The 19,138-nt window shown below is 42.9% G+C and overlaps 1 protein-coding gene across 8 annotated transcripts in view; it reads left to right on the forward strand.

Annotated features, from left to right (window-relative positions):
* chd9 (chromodomain helicase DNA binding protein 9) overlaps positions 1–19,138 on the forward strand; it is an 82,251-nt gene that overhangs the window by 9,289 nt on the left and 53,824 nt on the right. Inside the window, exon 1 of one of the 8 annotated variants that reach the window (XM_062388934.1) lies at positions 16,903–18,764. The exons of the other annotated variants lie outside the window; for them this stretch is intronic. Coding sequence (XP_062244918.1) covers positions 18,735–18,764 — 30 coding nt within the window. The 5' untranslated portion in view covers positions 16,903–18,734. Of the gene's footprint in view, positions 1–16,902; positions 18,765–19,138 lie in introns of those variants that run through there. 8 annotated transcript variants of the gene reach the window in all.

The following is a 19,138-nucleotide window of genomic DNA, read 5'->3' on the forward strand; positions in this document are numbered from 1 at the left end:
AACATCCAGCCCTGTGTTGATGCTTACAGGCTGACTGTGCTATTCATGTGCACTGATGTGTGAAGAGCCTGCTGATAGTGTGTTTGCTGAACAGGCAAGGCATCAGGAGAAAGTTGCCCACTCTTCACACCCCCACAGAGAATGTGGCTAATTAGGATTGCCAATGGTTGTAATGGTCAGCTGCTGCTTGATGAGCACCCAGTGTTCAAGATAGAATAGTTGTCCCAGGTTACTGTGTTCAGAGCTTAAATTTAGTAAAAAATAATGCGCAGGGCTCCGTTGCAATGGATCTAAATTTAAATCAACAGATGTGGGTAAAAGTCTGGGCTGTCCGGTGAATCATTTAAACAATATGATATGTAAGTGGCTTTATCTGAGGCAGTAGTACATTTTAGTGAGACCCTTCTGAGCTGCATGCCACTGTGTATTGCTTATGTGTATTGAGGTGAGTCAGCAGCCACTCGTTATACTGTGACTAGTCAGGAAGTGAAGAATGAGATGTCTGAGCATGTTTATGTTAACAGATTTTTCCTTGTTGTGATTTTATTTGTATAGTTTGTATGTTATTTCTAAATTGGATTCCCAAAAAAGTTACTATATCATTGTATAGTATTACATAGATATTGTCCATGCAGTAACATTATGTTTCCGGAGACACTGGACAATGTTGGTATTAAAAGGTGCTTTGCATGTCTCTATTGGGATTTCATAGACCTATATATGGGTGCAAATTAAACTATGCCCCAAACGCAAAAAAGAAAGTGGTTGATGAGATTTATGGAGTTACAACAGCTCATTCAATATACCCCTTCTCTCTGCACTCAAACCGAAAGAGGATGTTTGCCACACAGATTTCAGTCCCACCCATTTAGTACCAAAGAAACCATCATCCATTCAACACTGACATGGTTCATCACCTTTCAGAGCATACACCCTACCTAACCCTAACCCTAACCCTGGGAGAAATTAAGAAAAAATAAAGCTTGTTTAAATTAATCACTTTCTTGCAACATTACGAGAATAAAGTTGCAAATAAATGAAATGTTATTGTAATTTTAGCCTATGTTATATTAGAGGTGGTTTATCAGAAGATGAGCCTCTCATCTGTGGTAAAATAAGGACTGTGGAGCATATTGTTAAGTTATACTTTAGTATAGTTTTCACAAATAACGAAACGCTTAATTTTTTTGCTCATAATTATAAAAGGTATCAGGACCTTGGAAGTCTATTCTGGCGATAGAAACACATGGACTTGTTGGAAATTGCCTGTTCTGTCGAGAAGTAAATGTTTGATACTGGTCAACTGTGAGGCTTTTGTTTGTTGGTAGATCTGTGTGATAGTCATTGGAGTTTTGTAATTTTTGGATGAAACAATGAGATTGGAAATCAAGACTTTGGATCTAGAAGAGTTGTTCACCTCGGTTTTTCATTGTTAAATTACTACTTAATTCTCATAAATAAATTAAATATTCTCATTAAATTGTGATGAAGTTGCAGGTGGCCATTCTTACTTCCCTGTGTGACATAATATCAGCCTAAGTGTATTTTGATCTATACTGATAGATCCTTATTTTCACTTTTAAACTTAATGCTGGGCACTGCCGTTTTTTGTCTTATTGCTACACTCTGCTGTCAAACCAAAGGCTTCAAGTATGAGGGTTCAAATCCTGAACAGGTTGGAACAGAGATTGAAGTGGATCCTGATGGCCTTGGCTGCTCCAGCCACTTCAGGCCCTCAGGCAGTGACATTGACCAGGTGCTTCCTCCCCGGGTACCTGTGTGGCTGATTTGTTATCTGTGTGGGTATCTAGGTATCAACCCTCTCTGCCCTGCCGTGGCTCCAGAGCATGCGTGCGTGTGCGTGTGTCTTAAAGATATGGTGGCTTTGTTGCTTCCTGACCTCTGTTGAGGTTTATATAACCAAGCCAACCAGCTGACCAGACTGGGCAGGCAATGCCATAATCAGCCCTGAAACATGACACCATGCATCACCCCAGCCCTCACCCTACCACCCACATGCAAGGCACATGTAGCACACACTCGTGCACAAACCCTTGTAAAACCTGCTGCTTCTGTAGTCATATGGTGATAGGCTGTCTCACTCGTACACTTTCTCTGATTACCCTCCCACCCCTAAACCGCCACCCCCCTTCTCTCTCCATACCCACCCCTTCGTGCTCACTCTCTGTCAAGTGTTCTATGTGCATGCATCCGGCCTCACTGGCTTGTCTGTTTTGGAGGCCTGCCAGATAAGGGCGGGGGCGGAGGATAACTAAGGGTCAGAGGTAAACAGGAAGTCAGGCGGTCTTTGCTGTGGGCTGAATGGGAGGTTTCAGTAAAAGGAGGCAGGGGAGGACCTAGGAGAGGGAGGAGGGAGTTTTACTCGAATTGACTGTGTCAGGAGCATGTGGGAACGCTGCCAGCCCAAACTGCACAGTAGGTCTGAATTTAAAGTGTGTTCTTTTATGCTGCTTTTCTCTGCATCCCTCTCTCTTCTGCCTAATGCCATAGGGATTAAATGACTTTGAATTTTTTTTCCGGGGTGACGGGTGTGTGTGTTTTGCTCAGTGGCCAAATGTGAAGAGTTTTCGTAGCATGTGTGTGTTGTGACAGGAATGTGAAGCTTCTTGGTTGAGAAGTGAGGCAGCTTCCTTGAACTCATGTTAGCCTTTGACTGGTGGAGAATGGAGAGCTGGGAGGTTAGACTGCTGCAGTGTCTTTGGGCATGGAAAGACATGATTTTGAGGAGGACTTCAAACAATTTGTATTGACCTCAGTGAAAAAGAGGAAATTTGAAAAGGTGTGAAGGGGTAATGACCTCTTTGCCCTTGTGTTGACAACTGACACATGGACTGTTGTCTTGTGGCAGGAGGAAGAGAGTGAACATGTTGGAATGAAACATCTTAAGATCAAATAAAGCTTGAATAAAACAGGCTAGATTAAGGTTAGTTGTAGTTATTAGGACTCCATTGAGTCTGTCCTGTTCCAGTCGATACATGGTTGTCTGTGCAACAGTTTGACTTTGACAAAACGTAGTGTTGGTCACGCTCTGCACACGAACGACGGTTGGCTGGCTGGTTACTGATTGCAAGTTCAGCCAACAGGTTTGTGTCATTAGAAAGTCATTAGCTTGTTGCCATGGACTCCAGTGTTGCAAGGCAATACTGTGTTTATTGAGGTTTCCTGTGTGTATTTTACAACATTAAATTTCTGTTGACGGTACAATTGACTCACTCAGTTTAATGTTTACTTATTAGAAGTAAGGTCTCTGTCAAAACTGGCACCTCAATCGCTCGTGTTTTGAGACTCGCTGTCATCGTCATATAGGCTCACAAAGAGGTCACTTTAAACAAAACATGGATGATGTTTTCTCAAGAAACAATGAGATTGACTTCAACATTTGGGTTCCAGAACTCTGGCAAGCACAGGTTCTCCATGCTGTTTGTTTCCTGCATTGTTTTTTCTTTTTCTTGACGTACTATTTATTTTTTCCTCATTAAATTACAACTTTATTCTTGTTTATATTATAACCCTATTCTCGACATCACATAAGGTTGTTTTCTATAATTCACCTCCAACACACAGACTTCAGCCTTTTATTTTCATCCACTGTTTTTTTTCTGGTCATGTTTCTACGCACACTTGAACATTAACTTTCCTTCATTTTTAATTAAGATGGTCCTTTGTCATCATTGCTGTGTCTTCTCTGTTTCACAGCTCAGAAGTCACTCCGATTGTCACCATGATTGGCTCCCTACTAACTTATGAGTATTTGCAGCCACCATTGGATATTTGCAGTGACTGAGGTTACTGAAAAAGTCCAGCCTTCATCTGACTTGTTCTCAAATATTGTAGACTACAGTGGCCATATATGCTTGTATCAAAAAATATATATTAATGTTTTTAATCCGTCATCCAATAATATTCATCATACACAGAAACTTTGCACACAGAGTCCAATGCGTTTTATTTTTTGTTCCGAAAATTCTTAATAGGACATACAATGGCGTTGAGCCGTGAGGATTCTATTTTGAGAAGCTGTGAGGTACAACAAGAATTTCATCTTTTGATCAGAAACTGCCAAAATATTCAGATCGGTTCAAAGTGTATTTCAGGATTTCAGTGAATTAAAAAGAATAGTCAGACCACTCGCGTTCAAATGTTTATTGCAACAGGTTAGTGTTTGGCATCTAGGCTCCCACTTAATCACTCCCCCGATATGATCACATATATGTGATGGGAGTGATGAGCAAATACTTGTAACCCCCCATCAGAGCCTACAGGTGGATGCTGGGGTGGTGGAGAGGCTGAAGCAACTGACAGCAATACTGACTCAGCAGTGAGTCAAGCTAAGGGAGTGATGGGAAATGTCCTCTGCTTAAATAGAGTGTGGGTGTGTACTATAGATGATTGTGGAGAGTGAGGTATGTTACATGATGTATTTCACATGATTGGAGCAGTGCAGTTCAAGTTAGCAGTCTGACCTTGGTTGCAGGCGTAACTTAATTTCTGTTGTCCAATTGATCTTGAAGAGCTCAAACAACTCTGGAACACCTTTGTCAGATTGCAAAGATGTCAAATCTATCCTGAGTTTGAAACCTTAATGATGGACAAGTTCCGGAATTGGTTTGCAAACATTGTTGACACATGAGGTTAGAGTTGCAGTTAAAAAAATATGGTCCTGGTTTGTTAAGACTAGGGCTGAGAAATGATTATAATTTTTAATCAAATTAATCACAGGTTTCTATGGATTAATCATGATTAATCACATTACCGCTTTCTCTGTATATTTTTGTGAAAACAAACAATTTATGACAAAAGACGGATATACATATTTAACATGTTTTCTTTTAATAATCATAAATAAACAAAACAATGGTGCCTCAACTCAGCAGTTCTTTATCAGTTCTCTTTGCTATTCCATATGGAACATTAATATAATCTTCATCATAAACAGAATTCGAACTTTTTTCTTTTCTTTTTAAATCAAACAAATTATTTGAGCTTCTTAGCCATTCTTTTTATAGGATGGTTGAATTTTTTTTGTATTTTTTGTCAAACAACCATTAACCACACCATGACACAATCTAATGCCTCTAAAGGTCCTCTTAGCTAGTCGTTCTTTAGCCAGTTGTTGAGGAAAACTAACTTGTTCACATTCTCTGACAGTAAAGCTGACCGCTTCTTTTGCACAATATGTCCTGCGAGTGAAGCTGGTTTGGTGCATTGCACTTGAACGCTCCTCGCATGCTTCGTGTTGCGGTGGTACTTGAGGCGGGTATTACTACTGCGAAACGATAGACACAGAGTGTACATATCACCTTGGTTTAGTTGAATGTTCGATCTTTGTTTTTTTGGAACACGATCTTCCCGTCCAGAAGGTTCTCAGGTTCATCAGAATTATCCATGTTGTTTATTTGATTGAATGGCAGCTGCCGCCTGACTGCATTAGAGCGGCGACTAGTGCAGAGTGGTCGGAATTGTGGGTATATTGGAAGGTCCTTGTGCGCATGCGTTAAATGCGTTAACGCATTATTTTTCACAGCTCTAGTTAAGACCTTATGATACAGGGTGGTGATCATAGATCAATTTGGGCTTTTTTGTTACACATCTCAACCTTAGTGGAATTTGGTCATATACTTTTTTCAAGTTAAATTGTTACAGGAACCATGATATTTGTAATATTTTCTTCTTATAATTGGGGTACAGGTGATCCTGTTAGTTATCTTCTCTGTGTTGAGCATGTGCCAGGCCTCTACCATTCCACTGGAGATTGACTCAACCGACACCTGCCTCGAACTAAGGTGGAAGTAGAGGGGAAAATAAAATGCTCACTTCATCAGTTCCTGAAGGCTGCAGGTCAACTACACACCCGCTCTGTCTTGCTTGTGCGCAGATGTTCATAGCTGCCTTTGTGTGTGTTCCTCTTTGCACAGGCAGTGGCCTGCTCTCTCTTTGCACTGCTTTAATAATGAAGGAGTTCTAAAGGTCTGGCAGCAAGCCCCTCGCTGAATTCCCCTCAACCTCATCCCTTCCTCACTTGCTGCCTCTCTGTCTTTCACATCCTTAGGGACCTCCTCTCAGCTTCACTCTTCGGATTGCACCGATGTTCCATTTAATGAATGGCATCATCCGGCTTGCTTGATTTGCACTATTCACTCTCACTTCACACCCTGTTGTCTGACCTACTGTGCCAGCTCTGATTCAGAGAGCATCATGCCATTACTCAGAGCAACTACTGTTAAAAACAAGCCTTTAAAGAAGAGGCTGTACAGTTTAGTTTGAGCTGTTTAAAAAACATGGAAAACCTTGTCCAGTTCAGTATGTAAAACAGAATTAATTCTACTGCGGCAGATGAATCATACAGCCACTGCAAAAACGATCACTTCTTTGGAAGCCACCTGTGCTGCGCTTAAATCCAAGTTACCGGAGGCTCGTTTAAAAGGAACAGATACTGGTGATTTTGATTAGTGCAGATCTCAGGTGAAGAGACCAATATGTAGTTAAAAGGATAATTACCAGTTTAATACATCCTCCAAGGAGGTTATGTTTTTGTTTGGGTTTGTTTGTCTGTCTGTGAGTTAGCAGGATTATGTAATAACAGGTGGATTACCATGAAACAAGGATTGAAGGATGCCATATGGTTCAGGAAGGAGCCCACTCAATTTAGATGTTCAATTGGATCAGGATGCAGATCCAGGAATTGTGTCACTTACTTTAACAATGTTTTTATTTAACATTTTCCTTGATTTCTCAGAGAATAATTCATGAATCTTTGTGAAAACAATCAGGCATGTTTAAGGGATTGTAATGTATGAGTGTGTGCAATTTGGTGAAGAAATTCAAAATGAAATCTGGATCTAGTGATTTTAAATGTGGTTCTATAAGGGAACAGTTAGGCCTTGGCAGAGGAATGTTCTTTGCTGAGTACCTCTATTTACAGGGTTACAGCAGGGATTTTATTTCAGTAGGTTTTTATCATGATTTATAGTTTGGTGTAGTATATGAGCTCTGGGAACCAGGTAACAGGTTTGTGATAAAACTAAAAAAGTAAACAATTGGCATTAATCAAAATTGAGTAGAACTTAATATTTGAATCTGATCCCAAGGAGACCTGCTTTCAAAGTGTCAAGATGTGTCTGAATAGGAAGGGATCCACAATGACACAGAATAAAAACTGCAGGAGTTGGCTGGTAATTGTGAAGGGTGTTTCTCTGTGGATGGATGATCTCTTGCCCTTGCTCACTTTGACTCACACAGTGCAAGCCCTTTAAAGATAATCTTAAATCTCACTGAGCGACCGTCTACTGAGCTGACACTTGAAGATGCCTCGAGAAAGCCAGATTCCTTTGTTAGAATCACTGCCTGCTATTCCCAGTCATTGGGGCCTGATTGATATAGAGCCAGGCTCAGGTTGTGCTCAAACCCCAGTACCAGCTGTGTTTGCAGGGGTCAGTGTGAAATAAGCACCATGTGAAAGCCACAGTAACATAGACATGGAGCAGCTGTTTGAACAATCTTTCCTCAGTGTAAGAGCTTTGTCTGAATAAGATTCGCTAAACAAGTTAATGTCTGTTTCTTTTTAATGCTACCATCCACATAGATGATCATTTAAATACATTAATACTGCACCTGATTTCAGTGATTTTACTGAGGTGTAGTACAACAGATTTTAGCATTTGAAATAGTCGATGATGATCAGCAGAGGCGCTGCTTCTTTTTGTTCACTGAGGAGAGGAAATCATATGTCAAATAGTAGCTTATTACACCCTGCTTCTCAGGTTGAGTAACTTTGTTACCCCTACAGGCTTTGCACTGTAATTGGAAGTATTCAAAATATGCATTAGACAGACCATTATAATGGTTAGTATTAATACCACTGCTTTTCACATCATCATGGGTTGCTCTTACTTCCTTTTTCTATTTACCCAGTGTCTTGTAAGTAACAATTAGGGGGGAGTCCTGATATGTTATTAAGGAGCCTCTTCTGGTGATGGCAAACCATTTTATCCTTTATCATGCACTCTCTGATCCTGCTCTCTGCCCTCACAGTCACCCCCTAGTGTTCATTTCTATCCAAACCAGATTGGAACTAAGCCCAACATGCTGTTAGTGTAGTGGTTCTTAAGAATCTGTCTGCCATCAAAACTCTTATCAGCAACAGGACTGGTTGTTTGTGCTGAGCTTGATTTAAATAAGGGAGACAATTAGCTGCCTGCATAATACCAAGCAAATAGGCCGTCTTTGTTAAAGCCTGTTGGAGGAGTTGCTTGAGAGAGCAGCAGGGGTAGTGCAGTGAGACTTTAGCTAGACCAGTGAGTTAATTCTATCAAGTGCACTAATCGCTGTGTTGGCATAGAATTAACCGTGTGTGTGTGTGTGTATGTGTGTTAGGGCTGCTCGATTAATCAAAATGTTATCGTGATTACGATTATGGGGTCAAGCGATCTCCAAACTACTATAATCGAGTTGAAACGATTATTTGGCATTTTTTTCGAAAGAGACGCGCATGCGCGATTCAGTCCTTCCCCCAAAGCATTCAGCGGCTCTCACTCTCAAGCAGCAATAAAGCAAAGGAGGCGATTTGTGTGTGTGGTGATCGGCAGTGAAAAAAACAGCGCAAGTGGAAAAGCAGGGAGGGCAGCAGCAGACCATGTAGCTGCCGCACTGCGCACCGCTATTCTCAGGCGCTATCCCGCCTGGCTGTTCAGACCGGTCACACCGAACTCGCATTTCTCCGCGCCGGTCAGTCGGTCATAGAGTGTAAGGGTTGCCATCATTAAGGGTTTGAATAACCAGGCACCGATATCCTGGGATCACGGAGGAATAAGACACGCAGCCGTCATAGGTGTTTATGGAACCGGAAGTGATAAAAAATAAATAAAGCATAACTTCAGAATAAGGGCGTGTGTGTGTGCGTGCGTGTGTGCGTGTGTGTGTGTGTGTACTCCGTTTTGACGGACACATGGGAATGGCTTCGCGGCCGTGGACCGCCCCTCTCCGAACATCTCGGAGAGCTCTTCGTTCACCTCTGATGAACGAAAGCCTAGGGATAGCCCTTGGCTGTGATTGGTCCGCTAACGATATCATTTCCGATATCGTTGGCGGTGAATTGTTTTCAGCACCCACAGCCTTCGGAAAACCATTAATGAAAAAGAGTTTGTCGGATCCGTCCGTCCGCCCGCCCCTAACGGATTCGGAGTAGCATATATCGGCCTTTAGATGTTTAGTGGCTTCCTCTTTTCAGTATAACTAAACAAAAGGTTCACTGCAGGGGTCCCTTAAGTGTCTGCAGCAGGAGACTGCTGGGGCTTTAAGGTGTGGGTTGCCAGAGACAGGGTGTCTGAGCAGATGGATCCACAGGTCAAAATCTCGTAAACTAATACAAGATGCCTGAGACATAGATGGAGACGGAATGGCTGATCATTCTGATCAGGACATCCATGTAGCTGATTGGATAAACTTCTGCTCCTGTGAGAGGAGGAACCTGTCTAGTATAAATGTGTCGCACATCAATACCAGTATCGGCCTTCATCACCAAGAGCTTTTGAATATCGTTATTTTTCCATTGTAATATCTTCGTCTGCATCGTCTCGTTTATGGCTCCTATCTTTCACCCTGAGACCAGGGATGTCACGATATGAAATATCGGTGCCATGATTATTGTCAGAGGAAATATTATATTTTTGTTTGGTGAGCTTGTGCTGTCCCGTTTCTCCCCTAGTTCTTCATCGCGCTAAGGGAGGCCGTGTGGTCATACTGGAGTGGGACAGACTGGTAATAATGCTTTGTTAGACTGTCAGCAGCTCCTCTAGAGGGCACCATGCTCAGCCCAGCTACTGTTACTCTTGGCCCTGATAAAGGATCATTAATGCATGGTGCTGTACTTAATTGGTTGAGGAAGCAGCGCTGTGTATCATGTCTCCTTTCATTCATCAACCTCACTCCAGTGTGGCTGCAAACTGGCCTGTAGCTGGAGGTCTAATTAGTAAAAGCCTAATCCCTTTCTCTTTTTTTGCATCTAAACCTAATAATGAACATATGAAGCCATAGGTAGGAGGTCTTTGATTGTAGATTTATGCTGTACAACATCAGGAGAATACGCCCCCATCTCACTCAGAAGGCGGTGCAGGTTCTGGTCCAGGTTCTGGTCCAGGCTCTGGTCATCTCACGCCTAGATTACTGTAACTCCCTCCTGGCAGGTCTACCTGCTACTGCCATCCGACCTTTGCAGCTCATCCAGAATGCAGCAGCTCAACTGTTTTTTAACCAACCTAAATTCACTCACACTACTCCTCTCCTCCGCTCCCTTCACTGGTTACCAGTGGCTGCTCGCATCCGGTTCAAAACACTAGTACTTGCGTACCATGCTCTGAACGGATCCGATCCAGTCTGCATCCAGGACATGGTCAAACGTTACACCCCACCCCGTTCACTCCGCTCTGCTTCGGCTAATCGGCATGTTGCTCCTTCACTGCGAGCTAAACACTCATCAAAAACACGACTGTTTGCCGTCCTGGCTCCTAAATGGTGGAATGAGCTCCCCATTGACATCCGGACATCAGAAAGTTTACAAATCTTCCGCCGAAAACTAAAAACATACCTCTTCCGACTTTACCTTTGTTGTGCAATAGTAGGAGTAGAATTGATGTTGGCTAATTATTAATAATCATGAAATATGATTATTAAAATAACAATTATTTCTTAAAAATAATTAAAATTAAAAAGCTATTAATTAAGAATAGTAACACATTTAATTAGAAATTATACAGTTATCCATTAATAATAGTTAAAATAATTAATGAAAACAATAAAATTATCAATTAAGAATAATACAAATCTGTAATCATTGCTTATTGTCGCGGGGCACCACCCTGGTTACAGGGACCAACGAGTCAATCTATAAAATATCAGTCTCAATGATATAAGTTATATTAATAATCTCAATATTTAGTATTAATGATTATATAATAAACTATGAAGGGTTTTAAGTTCAAGCACAGGCAATCATAATCCAGCTGCAATCACATACATATGCACAAATAATCACAGACTACAGATACTTTAATTACAAAAGCATTTATTAAAAAGGGGGAAATAAAGTTATAATGTTATTCAATGATTCATCATTTTAACAAGCTCGGATATTTCAAAGATAAACACAGCAGCAGCACTTATCACAATTCAGGAAATACATGTAAAACCGGCGGTCTACCTATGTATGTATGTCTGTCTCGGTATGTGTGTGTGTCTGTGTCAAAGTGTCTCTCTGTGTGTGTGTCTATGTGTGTGTGTGTGAAATACAGTTAGTGTTATTTAATGATTCATCATTTTAACAAACTCCCATATTTCAAAGATAACAGCAGCCGCTTATCACAATTTAGAAAACACATGTATTCATCTATGTGTATCTGTGTGTGTGTGTGAGAGAGCGAGAAAGGGGAGAGAAAAAGAAGAGGGCGTGGCGATGACGCAGTCACGTCACAACCAAGATGGCGGCCGATCATGATTCGTGGAACCAAGGCCTAAAAACTCTCAAAATGGCGGATTGACTACAAAACAAGATGGCGGAGCCGTTATGAATTTAGAGCCAGAATGGGAGGAGAGGGAGAGAGGAGGCGTGGCAATAATAGACTCAAAATGGTGGTTTAACTTGCGTTATTCAAAATGGAGTCTATGTTAATGACACCATGTGGCCAGAGCTCACACCGGTGGTCGTCACATTACACAAAGGGATTTTCAGACAAAGAGAATTATTTGTCTCTGCTTTGGCGTTCGGCCGCATGGCTTCCAGATGTGTCCAGCCTCTCTGAATATAGATGTAACTATGTTACATGAACTGTATTCTAAATACAGATCGGATGTGTGTATAGGTCGGTTTAGAAGGAGAGAGAGAGAGAGAGCGAGAGTATACAAGGAGAGAGAGCAAAGCTCTTAAAAGCACCGTCAGAGACAAGTTACATTTACTTTACCACTCAGCACCCAAGTGGCGTTGTGTGCTGAGGTTTGACCGGTAAAGTCTCTTTAAAGTTGTTCAAACGGTCACAATGAGCTGGAGACGCTGCTCACGGCGCTTAAAAACTATGGCACAAGGCCGTAACTGGAAACCGGAAGTGGCGAATAGCCGCTAAAACACTGGAGACTCTGCGGTCTCATACAAAACAAATACATTCAAGTATTAAAACAATACGCTACGTATTAGATTAACATCTGCCCAGACAATAAAGCCTCTTACTCTGACCTTCACGGTGTTGCATGCGCGTGTCGCGCGGATATTTCCGAAGTCCAGTGAATAATCGTGGCCGCTCAAGCCTGTTGCGCTGGTTCCTCTGTCGCAGCGGCGTCGGCTGGGCCGAATAGGAACGGATTCTGCTTGCTCCTCAACGGGATGAACGTTGTCCTTCTTCTTCAGGGATGTGGAGGTCGTGCTCCTCAGCGGAATGAATCTCGCGCTTCTGCAGGGGACGGCTGTGGAAGCCGTTTCTAGATTGTTGGGAAAAGAAAGTAAAGTCCGTGGGGAAAGTGATGTCTCGTGATGTCTTCAGAGCAGGGTAAAAATGGCTGATAAACTAAAAGTTAAGGTTACCCCCTTTAGCAACTAAAACAGCTGGGAGGCCCCGAAGGGGCCTCGTGATGTCTTCAGAGCAGGGTAAAAATGGCAGCGATTATTGATGTCTCAGTGGTTTTATTCTACCTGAGAGGGTCTGCCTCCTTGAGGTGCTGGTCATAGGATGATGCTGGCTTTAAGCCAATTGAGTGTCAGTTGGACCTCAGTGGGCGGGGCTTGGAACTCAGCGGGGGTCCTGAAGGCTCTTCAGGACATTTTCCAACCACCAGGGGGAGATTCTCAGGCCTGCTGGAGAATGTTTTCCCTCCAAAAGTTTTACAATCCTTTGTCCTCACCGTCGGCTCCAGGCTGTTTGAGGAAGGTGTGAATTAAGACTGAAAACTGGCCAAACTGGTTTCAGCTTGGCCTAGCAGGGCCCAAGTATTTACAACCCACTGGGGAGTCTACCCCAACACCTTGAATGAAAAAAAAAGAAAAATACTAACAACTTTTGGAAACTAACACTTTAGTAGCACTTAGATGGCACTTACTTATAGCATTTTGTAGTTTTGCTTTATTTTGAAGAAAGTGTACTTTCTTGATTCTTGTCATCCTCGGTATGTACCCTCGGGTTTGAATGCACTTATAGTAAGTCGCTTTGGATAAAAGCGTCAGCTAAATGAAATGTAATGTAATGTTATCTGTGCCGTTTTTATTTCAGTCAGAAACATTGTCATCTAAACATATTTTCAGTGATAACAAGGACGTGTCAAAAGCCAGGAAAAGGTTCAGCCGATATTGGAGGTGAAAATGACTTGTATTTAGTACGGATGGGCATAATTAATTGACGATCGATGAATTGATCATTAAGAATTTCGTCGAAGACATACTTTGTTCATCGATGAAAACTATTGCATGTTAGCTATGTGGCAGGAGGTTGGAATATCAGAGTTGCCCTGAAGGCAGCACAGCGAGGATGTTAGCAGCTGGAGGAAGCATCCCGAAGCTAGCCTCCGCTGCTCGCTCGGCTTCATGTCCGCACACGGACCGTCAGTCCACGGGGAAGGGAACCCAGACAGACCCGGGTCTGGGGTTCTGGGAGTGAGGGCATGACAACAAACGGCCTGAGAGGTCGAGATCCGTCAAATCAAGCTAGCTCTCAGCAGCTAGCTGCTGCTCTCTCATGGGGGCTTAAGAGTAGAGCAGCGCTTATTTTCAAGTGTTACCAGTGCACGGAGCCCGTTTAACTGCCACAAGAGTTATTAATCTTGTAATAAAGATCTCAATGAGGAAACGCGCTGTGTTTTTTCTATGTTCACTGCATTTTAATATATGGCCTATATGTAGTGAATTTTAATATAAAAATATTAAGTATTAATTGAAAATCGATCGTTAATTCTCCCGACGATCGATTAAGACAATTTAATCGAATGCCTATCCGTAGTATTAAGTATTTCCACCTTTCAGTCTGCATGCAACACCGTTGGTCTTCTACATTTTAAAAATTACTAATCAACTGTTAATTTGTGAATAAGCATCCACCTTTCACACATCTTGTTCAAGCTGTGAATGTTTCACCATCATTCTGCCCTGCTGTTTTATATATAAATTACAAAACATTGGGCCTGCAGGAGGGGTAGTCACTGGGTCTGATCGTTGCCAGCATGGTTGGGCCGACACAGTTGTCTCTCATCACATAATCTTGGAGCCTATTGTCAATTGCCTTACAACGAATTAGCCTCTAGGAGCAACCGCCAATATTTTGGGCCTTCCCGTGTAGAATTGAAAAAAAGTAAACAGGAGATGCATTTCAGTCAATATGTTGCTCTCCACATGGATCTGCAGGCAACCAAAGCCGAAGTCAAACATGATTGACCAAAATAAAGATGGAAACCAGACAGTTTCTGCCCCCAAAAATGTTGTTCCTCTCTGTCAGATTCTGCAAATTCTCATGCACACAGTTTATAGAGATATCTCCTCATTCCTCTGATTCCAGAACAACATCCTGTTAATAAGATCACATAAGGTCACAGCAATATGCAGGTTTGTTTAGTTCAGTGTAAAACGGCAAAGGGGGGCATAATGACAAGTGGTCTTGTCATTAAGTATCGCTGTAAAAAAGTAGCCACTGTGTCCATTCCGTGTTGAAAGTCAAATTGCAGCAAATTAATCCTGAACTTGAGGGAAAATCTGTCCGTCCTGTGTTGGACGTTCACTCATTTCAAGTGAGAAAATCCATTGATGCTGCGTTGTTGTGTTGCAAGGGCTTTCATTATTTTGCATTTATTTAATAAAATATTGAGTATTTGTATATGTATACAGAAACATTTCGGATTACTGGCCACTGATCACAGAAAATAACTGATGATACTAGAGTTTCAGACATGGCTATCACACATGCACCACACAGAAGAAGATTCCCTGCTCAGACGAGTTCACAACGACACAGGGATTTCACCAAAGGCAAGGGTAGAATGTAGTTTATTAAATGCGCTGCAGCACATAGACACTGGCGTTGGCCCTTTCCACCAAAAGCTGCCTTGACATCTTAGTCTGTTTTCTTGTAGTTTTTTTTTTTCCTGCCTGTAGACCCCTTAACAACTGTGGTGAACCCTTTTTCACCCCTTTTAAAGTATTAAAGTGCAAATAACCAATAATCCATTGTCCACAGTAGTGTTCACAAATACTAGTTAGAAAACTTCATTTTTGTCAGCCGGTGCACTGTGGATAATGTTACCATTAACACCGGGTGACATTCAATTCCATTTAGCTATGGGTTCCATCTCTGTGTGAGAGAAACAGCTTGCTGTAGACTCAGATGCACCGGTGGGTGCTATAGCCATCTTGTCATTTTCAGTCAGTGCACTGCGAGCTCTCAGCTCTCATTTCCCTAATGGTAAGTTAGTGGAGACTCTCACGGTGGTGCAGGCAAGAAATGAGAGCGGTGGCGCACTAATACAGGCTCTTTGATGAGGAAGTAATGGAGTGTTCAGAGACAGACACCTGTGCCTCTGCAGCCACCCAACCTCTCTGCACACACATGCACACACACATTCACGCACGCACATGCACACACACACACACACACACACACGCACACACACACCCCCTCCCTTTCAGCAGCTCTGCTACTTCCCTCCCCTTCCTCTACTCCCCTGCCCGCCTCTTCCAATCCCCTCCCTCGTCTGTCCTCATAGGAAGCCACTCCTCCTCACATAGAGCTGCCTGGCTTGTTTGCATATTAACCATTGACTTGCCAAGGAGCTGTGGCTTCATACCATGTGACTGTTAAAGCATGTGTATTGACTCATGTTCTCTTTTCTCTTTTCAATTCTTTCTTGCTCTAACTTTTTTCTGATACCTTATTAAGCATTGTGCATATTTCCACCTTAACAGCAAAATGTTATTTTTTGCACACGCAGCAGGTAAGGCCATAATTGTGACAGTGTGTGACCAGTTGTGACTATGTGGAGACTCTTTTTGTTGTTGTTGATATACACACACATATAAATATACTCACCCATTGCACTGTTGCTGTGTGTGTTGTCAAGTCTCACCCCCAGGCTGCTGTGCCTGGCAGAGGTATTATCTGACAGTGCATTTGTTTAGCTTGGAGAGGACGCTGTTGCTCAGCTCCCGGTGTGTATGTGGTCTGCTTCAAAGTCCAAACTCCAAGGCCTTTACTGGCAGGTGTATCTGATGCCAGCTGCTGCACACACTTGGAAAGGAAAGCCATTGTTTATGGCAGTCATCTCTGTTTTTGTAGATTTAAAGCTGTAGAAAGGAAAATTACACCGACCACAGAGATATAGTGCAGAGGGTATTCAGTGCCACTGTTGTATTCATGCAGCATCTCTCTGATTTTATAACCCAACTCCTTTCTCACACATACTCTCACCGATGCACACTCAGAATAAGGCTTTCCACACCATTAGTTGGTCAGTTTATTTAGGTCATCTGTACAGCTTGCAATGTAAAACCATATTGTCTTGTAGACTTTACCCATGTTTCACACCTCACTTGTATAAGCTCACAGTAAGTGTCGTATTGTTTGGGCAATAATTGAATGGCCTTTAGTGTCCTGTCTGGATGTTTTTCATAAAAAAGATGTAGAGATCATTACAAACATGATTACTTGTAGATATTTGTTCTCTATGATTTTTTTATATTGTGTTAGATCCTAGGTGATGCTGTGTTGTATATACTCTTTAAATAAAAAGCCATATTCAGCTTTACCTGTCAGAGGAGATATATTGGTTAAAAATTTTTGAATCAGTGGTGGTTATCACCGAACACTACACAAATAATGCACAAATTAACACAACAGATGTGGTGAAAGCAATGTTTATGCTTTTTCCAGCATGGCCATCAGTGCCAGTTTTTCAACATGGTGTAGAAAAGGGTATGTGGGTGGCAGGTTGAACAGGAGCGGCACATCTAAAAAGCCTGTGTATTTGTGTGTGTCTGTGTGTGTAAATGTATGAAAAGTGAACATTGTGTTGGCAGTGAATGAAGCCTGTTTAGCTGATTTTCACAGTTTATATAAAGCTGATGGGGTATCTGTCAGTAAATTAAAGGCCCTGGCCCAGTAGTGCTGTGCACTGTACCTGGCTCCAGGCCAGCTCTCCACATAATTCCCAATACCATGTGCTAGCCGGTGCACATGGCCTCTGTATCATGCTGACAGGAGTCCCCTGAAAGGCTGGCTCGTTCCTCCTGAGGTTTCTTCTGGTGCACAGGAAGACGTGCATGTACTGGACACGTCCCAGTTTCCCCTCCTTGGAATTTGTTATGCAAAAGTCAAAGCTGGGTGACCAGGACTTGACCTCAGAGGGGCTTGACTTCCCAGTAGACTCAGGACAGTGAAAGCTGAATATCACTGGTATGGTTAGGGAAGTAGACAATCAGTTATATTCACCTGCGTTGATTTTTTTTTAATTATTTTTGTCCTAAACTTTGTGCACTGTAATTTATTTTTAGCATTTGGCTTTTTGCGGTTTGTTCATCTCTCATGGACGATGGTTCGACTTTCCAGAAATAATTCAGTATGTCACTTACACAAGGACAAAAAAAAAGAAGCTACGCTGTTGACAGTTTTTGGTGTTGGAGAAATCCAGTGCTTTAGGGGTTAAGTTGTGAAAGTTAATTTAATAACTGCTAGCACCATCTGCTGGCCTACTTCCTTACAAAGAGAGAGAGAGTACAAGAGCGCGAGTGAGTGAGCGAGGGAGAGCGAGAGAGAAAAAAAGAGCCTCGGTTTTAACGACATCTCTAATATTCATGCTGATGCATTTTGCTGCTTTGTGCTTTCATTTTCCACCGCTCTGCCTGCCAGAACCTCGAGCTCGCCACACGCGCCCCAGCCAGGCAGAGGGGAGGGCAGCAAGGGAGAAGGAGGAAAAGACAAGTGAAAAAAGGAGGAAAAATCAACCAACCAAACAAGCAAGCAAGGTTATACAAAAGCCTTTTTTGTGTGTAATTAAAGGAGAAACCTACCTTATCCTGGCTGATGAAGAAGACGAGGAGAGGCGCAAAAAATAGGGAAACTGCAAGAGCGGAGAGAGAAGGAAAGAACCAGAAATAAGAGGGAAAAGGGTGCTCAGAAAGTCATAGAGAGCGCACACGAAAGGCAGGCGGAAAGAGGAATCAATGAGAGGGGAGGAGGTAGGGGAAGGCAACTCTGACACACACACACAGAGTGAGGGAGACTTTGGTGAAGCCGGACTACGGCGAAAGCAGCACGCAGTGGCAGAATGAGAGCTTCCTGGACTGCCACGCACCTCCTCTACCGCCCACAGCGCTGCTCCCTCATCACCCTGTGAAGAGACAAACGAGAGTGAGAGAGAGAGCGAGAGAGAGAGCTCCCATGCGCTCCTCTTGAGCCCTGCCCGCTGGGGGAGGAGGAGACGGTGGAACCGCTCCGGCGACCTCGCACTTGCCCGAGGAGAAGAGTTGACCGGGGAGGAGGAGAGAGGGAGGGGTGGGGGGGGACACACGACTAAAGGAAGAGTGAGAGAAAACGACAGTTGGAAAAGGGCAAAAGAGTGAGTGTTTTCGAGAGAAGAAGCGTGAGCAAGCAACCGGAGAGAGAGAGAGAGACCAAAACCCCGGGAAAGGGCAAGGCTTTTGTTAGCCGGTTGGAGAGGGGGAGGAAAGAGGAAGAAGAAGAAAAAAGAAAAAAAACATCATGTCTACAGTGAAGAGGCCAAGAGGAAGGGTAAGTGAGCTGCTCCAAGTGCTGGCTGGGAGGGAGGAGGTCCGAGGGGGAGGAAGAGGAGGAGGAGGAGGAGGGGCCGGCAGGAACTGAGCAACCTCTCTTGCTACTGGCTCATGCTGCACTGCCGCCATCTTGAACTCGTTGCTGCTTTTTTTTTCCTTCTGCTTCCCTCCTCTTCGTACTCATTTGCTTTTTCTGTCCTCGACCTTATCAAGCCGCACTTGATTTACAGTATTTTCTTTTTCCCCACCCCCCATGGCCTGATCATTCAATACATCACGTCTTTCCCCATCCTCCTGTGCAGCTCTCTCCAAGCTGCCCCTGCTCTGTAGTTTAGGTACAGTGTATGATTTGTATCTGTGTGTGTGTGTGTG

Source organism: Platichthys flesus, chromosome 1 (genome assembly GCF_949316205.1).
Source record: "Platichthys flesus chromosome 1, fPlaFle2.1, whole genome shotgun sequence".
Lineage (NCBI taxonomy): Eukaryota > Metazoa > Chordata > Actinopteri > Pleuronectiformes > Pleuronectidae > Platichthys > Platichthys flesus.